The sequence below is a fragment of the Mandrillus leucophaeus genome, unplaced genomic scaffold (genome assembly GCF_000951045.1).
Source record: "Mandrillus leucophaeus isolate KB7577 unplaced genomic scaffold, Mleu.le_1.0 Scaffold147, whole genome shotgun sequence".
Taxonomy (NCBI): Eukaryota; Metazoa; Chordata; class Mammalia; order Primates; family Cercopithecidae; genus Mandrillus; species Mandrillus leucophaeus.
In genome coordinates this window covers 1,272,705-1,281,617 of record NW_012101443.1, presented here as the reverse complement: position 1 = coordinate 1,281,617, position 8,913 = coordinate 1,272,705, and the positions used below count along the sequence as shown (strand labels likewise).

General features: G+C 45.7%; 1 protein-coding gene across 8 annotated transcripts; it reads right to left on the bottom strand.

Moving 5' to 3' along the window:
• Positions 1-2,645: 2,645 nt before the first annotated feature.
• On the bottom strand, positions 2,646-7,138 carry TPT1 (tumor protein, translationally-controlled 1). 8 transcript variants are annotated; one of them, XM_011974602.1, is made up of 7 exons: positions 6,810-7,011; positions 6,480-6,553; positions 5,935-5,953; positions 5,763-5,874; positions 5,264-5,369; positions 4,457-4,573; positions 2,646-3,169 (listed from the first exon to the last, which is right to left on the bottom strand). In XM_011974602.1, the coding sequence occupies exons 1-7, from the start codon at positions 6,835-6,837 to the stop codon at positions 3,167-3,169; spliced, it is 459 nt and encodes a 152-aa protein (XP_011829992.1). In that variant the 5' UTR covers positions 6,838-7,011; the 3' UTR covers positions 2,646-3,166. The 8 variants fall into 8 exon arrangements, with proteins under 8 accessions (XP_011829992.1, XP_011829987.1, XP_011829988.1 ...); XM_011974597.1 differs by having other exon boundaries at positions 2,646-3,154; positions 4,441-4,573; positions 5,763-5,953; positions 6,810-7,138; XM_011974598.1 differs by having other exon boundaries at positions 2,646-3,154; positions 4,453-4,573; positions 5,763-5,953; positions 6,810-7,138.
• Between the last annotated feature and the right edge of the window lie 1,775 nt (positions 7,139-8,913).

Genomic DNA, 8,913 nt, shown 5'->3' with positions numbered 1-8,913 from the left:
GTCTCCCTGTGATGTCCAGGCTGGCCTCAAACAATCCTACCACCTCAGCCTTCTGAGTACAAGTGCAGTGGGAGCACCTCTTAATTACTTTTGTTGGTTTCTCTTTGTGTCAACCAATCTCATGTTGGAATGCAAAGTCTATCCTCACTCTCCAAATGACGTTATCCAGTATCATGACTGTTAATGTCTATTGATATCTTCCAACTCTCTATATAGTTCTCCAGCTTTGACTTCTCTGAAGAATCAGCATCTCAAACTTAACACATCCAAAACAAACAAAACTCAATTTCCCATCTCAGTGCCAACTCCTTTCTTCCAAATGCTCAGACCAAAATACTTGGTATCAACATGAAATCCATCCTTTCACCCATTAGCATATCCTGTTGTCTCTATCTTCCATTTCCTACCACCTCAGTCTACTACCCTAGACTAAACCATTATCATCTTTGCCTTAAAAACACATTATACACAACTATTCTATGCTTTTACCCTGCTACCTGGCAGCCCAAGTGATCCTTTGAAAATTTTGAGATGTATCATGTAACTCTTCTGCTCAGAGCGCCTGTGGTTTTGAGGTCTGGTCTTCCTTTCTTACACACTCACGCTGCTTTACAACCCTTCCCGTCTTCTTGGGTTAGCAAAGCAGCCACATTCTTCCCAGAAAACATCACACTCTAGACCAATTGCTGTTGTCTTGGCCTGGAATGGTTTGTCGTGATATCCACATGGCACACCTTCCACACCTTCGTTTGTTTTCAAATGTCACATTACAAGGATCTTCCTAGAAAAGTCCTCTAACACCTCTGGCTCCACTCTGGAGAACTTGAACAAACCCGAGGGCCCACAGGCTACTAAAGCATGCCTGTATTAAACTTGCTTCAAAGAAAATGTTATGAGCTTTCTGATGTGCACGTCCTTATTCTTGCCCAAAACATCTTGACCCTAGGAATAACAGGAAAAAGACATAAAACGAGGCAGCCTTCAAGGTCTGAGAAGATTCTATCTGGAATCTTCAAAGGTTTATTATGAGGTAAACTGCCAGGGTTGATCACTTCTGGCTTAAATACACATGATAAAATGCTATGTCCCAACCTTGATTGGATCTGGATGTTGGGAAAACAGCTAAGAGCAAAAGACAACTTGGGAAACAGGGGCTCTTCTTGCAGAACCGAACATTTTCAAAACAAATCGGAGCGGTGGAGCCCACAAAGCCTCTGAATTGCTACTTGTCTGCTGTTTCAGGCTTCCAAGGCTAGTTCACCAATTAGCTTCCATCTCTCACCTCAAGGTCCTCTCCACTATCCCAGCTTTGACCACTGCCTGAAAACTCCCTTCCTGCTACAGTTTCAGAGGACAAAAGGCCCTGCAGATGAGACTCAACACTTTTCATTACAATGTCAAATCAGAATGCTAAGCCAGGTGCAATGCCTCACACCTGTAATCCCAACGCTTTGGAAGGCCAAAGCAGGATCACTTGAGGCCAGTTTTCAGACCAGCCTGGGTCACATGGCATGTCCCCATCCCTACAAAAAAACTATCAGAATGCTTAAAATTGCTATAAAGTTTTAAGTTTCCAATACTTACTTAGGTTTGTTTCCAATCACAGGGGTGGGGGTTAACATGATTAATATCTGCCTCAGGTTTTGGACACTACGGACATAGTCTGGAATTTTGACACTAGGGCAAACTCCAGATTGCTCAAACCACTGCATTCACATGTTCAAACAGACCAGAGTCACTGGCTTGCTTTTAACCTTTCTTTCACAAGTGTCATCAACCAGGTAAGGCTGGTAGGAACTATTTCCCAAAACTCACGTTTTGAAAATTCCCCTTCCAGGCTGGGCCTGTACTTTGGGAGGCTGAGGTGGGCAGATCTCGAGCTCAGGAGTTGAGACCACCCTGGGCAATTAAGTGATACTTGACCTCTACAAAGTTAGCTGGGCATAGGGGTGCATGCCTATAGTTCCAGCAACTAGTGAGGATGAGGTGGGAAGACGGCTTGAGTCCAGGAGGCAGAGAATGCAGTGAGCTGCTTGTGCCACTGCACTCCAAGCCTGGGTGACCGACCCTCCTCAAAAAACCTCTTCCTGTTTTTTCTCCTGTATTCCTCTATTCAATCTCAGCTGCCACAAATTAGACAGACGGAAAGCGCAAGGACATGTTTTTCTTGCATCTGTAGTGGAAACCTTAGCAGCAGGTAGTAACTGCTCCAGGTCTGTCAAATAGATGCATTTTCTTATTCATTCACACACCCAATCTTTTCAGATACAATATAGAGAATATTTTTACCCCTCTGCCCACCAGCCAGCCCACATTCTGTGTACCTTCATCTTTTAAATCAGGGGCTGGCAAACTCACAGGCTCTAGTCTTAGACACAACTCTGCTCATGCAGCGACAACAGCCACGGTCAATCCACAAACGAATGAGCATAGCCACGTTTCAAAAAAACTGGACACAAACTTAAATTCCATATCCCACAAGATATTCTTTTCCCCTCAACCATTTAAAAAGGCAACCAACCACCTTGAAGTGTACAAAACAGGTGGTCAGACAGGCTAGTTTGCCAGTCCCTGTGCTCTAGTTACCAGGGAGTTTAACATTCATCCCAACAGATTTGGTTCTATGTTAATAAGCTGAGACAAAGTTGCTTCCACTGAATGAGTCTCTTTTTATTTTCTTGGTAATCTCTTCCAGTTAACTACTTCCGTTGTAGATGATGAAATGGGTAAGGCTCCACACTTCAGATGTTGGCACTGCTATGAGCATGGTCTTTCCCTTTATTGCAACTCACAATCAAAACCTTTGATTCTTTTTTATATTCCAGTCCCAGAAGCAGTCTCCACTGTAGAAGTTAATTGATGAGTAGTAGCCTACAACCAGGCTCTAGCTCCTCCAGGAACACTACAGGATGAATTTAACTATGCATTAAACTAAAAGGCATTCTCTCAAATATTTGAGTTTAAATGCATTTTATTTTTAGACAACCTACATGACATGTTTTTCTTAAAAACAATGCCTCCACTCCAAATAAATCACGGTCAAAATAAATGAAGAGCTCAAGATGACATCAGTCCCATTTGTCTTTTAAGTCCTGGTGTTGTGTGGATGACAAGCAGAAGCCAGTTATGATGACAGGTGATAGATCCAAAGTAACTGCCAAATTTGTTACTGTAAAAACAAAAACTGTATTAATGTTTTTCAAACATTACATTGCAAAAATTACATTACCATTAACATAGCCTATATTTCTAGGCTATAGATGTATTCCCCAATTCAATCTGGGCCGCCACAAAGACAGACAGAAAGCGCAGGGATTTTTCTTTTGCATCCTAGTGCAAACCAAAAGAACAACAGTAAATTGTTCAAGGTCTATCAGTGGATGCAGAATACCCTTACCAAATCAGCGGTAGTTCATTTTCCAGAAGGCTGTGGCATGTACCACCCACACCCTGCTCTACCAACAAAAACCTCAGATACTCTCTGAATAACCCCTTTGGTAAGTCATCTTACACTGTTCTAAGTAATCTGTCTATTGTTGACTCTCGATCTTGCTTGTTCAGTATAGCCTTATGTTTATCTTCTTCCTAATTTATACAGAAGCCTATGAAAGCTAGGATAAAGAATGCCTTTGTTTCTATACAGCTTCCAGCAGTTCCTTCCATAGGAGACACTGAGTTACTTATATTAGTAAAGCAATTTGCATACCAGTTCAGCAGTCAGCTCTATTTACTTAAAAGCTAGTACTGCACTAAGCTTTCAATGATCAGCTGCCAATTATCAGCAAACCAAAGTGAAAAACACTGATACTGATCCATATGTATATAACAAAACATGATTATGAAGTGAAAGCGAGGCCGTATCTACAGGAAGATCAATGGTGTTCTCTGATCTCCTTCAGCATTCAAACTGTACTTTATTTTTTTGAGACAGCGCCTCACTGTCGCCCAGGCTAGAGTGCAGTGGGGGGTCTCAGCTCACTGCAACCCCCGTCCCAGGTTTAAGTGATTTTCCTGCCTCAGCCCCTAGAATAGCTGGCATTACAAGTGCCCGCCGCCATGCCTGGCTAATTTTTGTATTTTTAGCAGAGATAGGGTTTTGCCATGTTGGTCAGGCTTGTCTCGAACTCCTAACCTCAGGTGATCCACCCACCTTTGCCTCCCAAAGTGCTGAAATTACAGGTGTGAGCCACCACACCCAGCCTAAACTGTACTTTATTATGCTCCATCTGCACTCAATGTTTTCCACAAACAAGGTCCTAAGCCTTTTTATACCCTAAGAATCTTTTACATATGAAACACAATTCTCTTGATCCCCAAAGAGAAAACTAAATCCATGTTTCAGAACGCTGTAAAACTCAATTCTATCTCAGTGTCACAAAACAATTGGAAATCACATCTAAAATATCTTCATTTTTTTTTACATTACTGATTTTAACCCACTCCCCCTTGTACTTACACATTTTTCCATTTCTAAACCATCCTTAAAGAAAATCATATATGGGGTCACACCATCCTCACGGTAGTCCAATAGAGCAACCATGCCATCTGGATTCATGTTTTCACCAATAAAGAACTTGGGAAGCAAACAAAACACCTAGAATTAGACCATTACATACAAGTACATGCCATTCCCTACAGTACAAGGGAAGGTTTAGCACACCACAAAAATCAGGAGAACTCCAGTACCCACTTATTATAAACACCTGTTCACTGGATTAAGGCACCTTACTAGTGACCTAAATAGAAAAATAATGTACAGAGCAATCCAGGAACACCAGGCTTTCTGGAAACCTTTACTCTCTCAGTCCTAAATACAATCCCAAACCCTAGAGCACGCTTGTAAGGGAACATAAGGCTGACAGTGATAGAATATACCATACAGTTTGGAAGTATCTTATGGCCAGGGAATGCATGAAGTTGGAAAATTAGAGGAAAGGGAAAGCCACTGATATTTTCCAAAAGTAGAATTAACAAGCTCAGATATATCACGAGGAGGACCAGTAGCAATGAGACACATGAGAATTGTAAACAGAAAACAAAGAACACTTAGGTGGTTAAGCAATTCAGGAAAAGAAAAACTGAGAAATGTCATCTGGGAAGCAAATTTTCAATCAAGACGACAGGATTTGGAAACACCTGAGAGCTGGGAAAGCCACTTTCTACACCCTGAATACTAGTATAGAATTGAAGATTAACCAACTTAATTTTTGCTCTTGAAGTTAAAATTGTACAATCCTTTGATCCAAATACTTAAAGTATTTACCTGGTAGTTTTTGAAATTAGCAAGGATGTGCTTGATTTGTTCTGCAGCCCCTGTCATAAAAGGTTTTACTCTTTCTGGTCTCTGTTCTTCAAGTTTGCCTTTGATTCTAAAACAACATTTCATTAACAGGTTGAAGTACTGAATTTTCAGTAAAATCAATTTTTAAAGTAAAAAATACCCAAGCTTAAAAAAAGACAACATTGAAAAAGGCAACCAGCTGTTAAGACATTACTAGTTCACAGAAGTATCCTTCAAGAATGTTTACATTTCTTGTTGATTATTTTCAAAGTACTATTCTAATTCTAAACGGAACCAGACTGCAGGCTTCAGTATGCTCACGTTATAGAAAAGCAACCATTCTTTTCAGTGAACTCATTAATAAAAAGCAAAGACTTTCACAGAAGTATATCCATCCACTGCGAAAGAACCTCAAGAGTTAGCCCATCTTTAAATCCCGTAAGATTCTAGACATCAGCTAGGTACTGCCGATATCACTTACGATTTCATGTAATCTTTGATGTACTTCTTGTAGGCTTCTTTTGTGAAACTTGTTTCCTGCAGGTGATGGTTCATGACAATATCGACACCAGTGATTACTGTGCTTTCGGTACCTTCGCCCTCTGGGCCTTCAGCGGAGGCATTTCCACCAATGAGCGAGTCATCAATGTTACCTTCTGTCCTACTGACCATCTGCATTAAAAAAAAAGCAATATAGTTGCAAAAGACACAAACACATCCAAAGCACCTTCCAAGCCAATAGTTCACGGATAAGAAGTATTCTTCGTTCTTGCTGAAAATCAAAAAAGCACTATTTTGGGAATGAAGTTGTGACCCGTGGATTTCTCAAAATGGCCCAACTTAAGAGTTGTCTGTTGGCCGGAACAAAAAATGGGGTCATTAAAAAGTTGGTTCCAGTTGCGGGCCTGTGGTGCGTCTGGTTGATAAGTAGGGACCCGGCGCACACGAAAGGGCTCGGGGCTCCTAAGCGGGAGGCATCGTGTCCTGGACAACCCCGGGAGGAGGATGGGCGCCGAGGCGGCGGGCCTATTTCCAGGATCAGCTCCGCCTCCAGTTTTCTAGAAAAACCCAAGCCCGGAAAGAGCGTCTCCTCCGCCAGGAGGCGGCGGGGAGGATTGCACAACCTCAGGCGGGGGAGCGGCGGAAACCCGAGCCCGCTCGGCCTGGCCTCCCCCACGCGCAGGCCCGACCGACTCACCTTCCCCTCCACCTCCAGGCACAGCCCGTCCGCGATCTCCCGGATCTTGTAGATGTCGGAGAACATCTCATCGTCTGCCGGATACACAGAGCCGCCCGTCACCGAGCGCCCGGCGCCGCCATTTCCCGCATTTCCCGCGCCGGCGGCCGCACGCGGCTTCTGCCTCTCCCGAACGCAACAGAGCCGGCCGCGAGCCCCGGGCACCGATCCCTCCGCGCTCGGCTAAGGCCGCCGGAGTTCCCAGGGCCCGCGACGGCGGCGCCTTCCCCGCCCCCACACGCACCCCAGATCCCCATGTGCTGCAGTAAGGATAGTGCAGTGAGCACTCACGGCTGATGAGGTCCCGGTAGATAATCATGACGGCGACTGAAGGGAGACGACGGCGGCGCTAGCTTAGCAGGAGCCCGAAACTCGGAGCGAGCGCGGTGCAGCCGGAGCGGCGCTCGGGGGGAGGGGGGAGCGGGCGGAAAAGGCCGACTCAGCCGCTCCCCAACCTCATATAGAGGGCACGTCCCTCTACGTCATCGTCCGCTGCGCCTCCGGAAGCGACGCAGGCGGTGACGTGGCACGAAGAGCCGCGCGGGGGCGGGGCCACAGCGGGGGCGAGTCGGGGAGGTGAGCATCCGGGGACTTGACGGGGAGACACAAGGCTCTGTTCCACTGGGCACAGCCAGCAGGTGGGGGTGGGGGCAGGTAGGTGCGCGCGCAGCGTGGGAGGAGGCCAACTCTTGGGGTGCTCCCTAGCCCTGGGTGGGCGGAGCGGGGGAAGCGGAGTCTGATGGACCCGGCTCCTCCCTACCCCACGGGGCCGCCCGGAGAGGTGCTGGGGGCTGGGTGGGGCTCAGAAGAATTAACTTTCGCGCTGCGCCTTGTCCAACCTAGGTTCCACCCTTTTCTGGGAACCTGAGTATCAATCGATGTAGGGGAACATGGCATTTAGGGAGAGTCAGGCCCTCTGGCCTGGGGGAGATCTCGGGACTGCCCGAGGGCCTCTGACAACTTTTCACATCTGCCCCGGCGTTTTTCGGACGCCTTTGTGGGGGCACCGCTGAGTCCGGGTAGTGGGACCCGAGTCGTCCAGCTTGGCCCCTGGGGAATAATCGTGGAGGGCGCAGGGTCTGTGGGAAGGGACTTAGAGAGAAGGGAAGATGTCACGGGAGTTTGCACAGGGTTTCCATGTGTTCCAATTTTGTCCCATAATTGAAAGCTTGTGGCATTCTGTGGCGGACAGCTACGGAGCTAGCTCTTCCCTTTACTGTTTCGCACTTGGTCTTGGAAAAGTACGTTGTCACTTTAAGATGAAGTTGAAATTTTATCCCTGGTGCTAGAGGGTCAAACAAACTAACAAAGGGAGTTTCCCACCTGCCCCACCTGTTCTTTGGAGGACTTTACACCGAATTACTAAGTATTAAAACAAAACAGGTCCTACATGGTAGCTCATACCTGTAATCCCAGAACCTTGGGAGGCAACTACTGAAACCTTGTCTCTACACACACAGACACACGCAAATTAAAAATTAACTGGGTGCGGTGGTGCCTGCCTGTAATCCCAGCTATTAGGGAGGCTGAGCTGGGAGGATCGCTTAAGCCTAGGAGTTGGAGGTTACACTGAGCTATGATTGCACCACCGCGCTCCAGTCTGGATGACAGAGCAAGACCTTGGCTCAATAACAAAACAAAACTTCAATATTTAGTCACATCCTCACATCTTTGGCATAAGGCAAAGATATATGCTAGTATGAAGTCTGAAAGCTTGTTCCATTTCACAAATATTTTGTGCTCTGTATCCCTTAGAACTAGGATATGCACGAAGATCCTAATTGTAAACAAGTTCGATCAAGTCTTACTCTCATAGAAGTGTTCATTTTGGTAAATCAAAGTATCAGACAATTACAATACATTAACAATTGTTCATAAATCCAATAATATAGCATTCAGCAGAGTAAGAATGCAACCCTTGGGAAAGAGCAGGACACAGGATGGCAGTTGGAATGATGGAAAAGCCAAAATGCAAGAGCCAAGAAATTGACCCGTTTAAGAAGATGGGGGGACTGGGTGCGGTGGCTCACACCTGTAATCCCGGCACGCGCCGGTAATCCCAGCTACTTGGGAAGCTGAGGCAGGAGAATCGTTTGAACCGGGGAAGCGGAGGCTGCAGTGAGCGGAGATCGTGCCATTGCACTCCAGCCTGGGCAACAAGAGTGAAACCCAGTATCAAAAAAAAAAAAAAGAAAGAAAAAAGAAAAAAAGATGGGGATCTTGGATGGAAAACTCCAGAGGACATTGGGCAACTGGGAGGAAGCTAAAAATGGGGTGAAAGGGGAAAAAAAAGAAGATGGGGGTCTTGGATAGAAAACTCCAGGGGACATTGGGCAACTGGGAGGAAGCTGAAAATGGGATGAAAAGGATCCGAAAATAAATGGGTATCTTATGA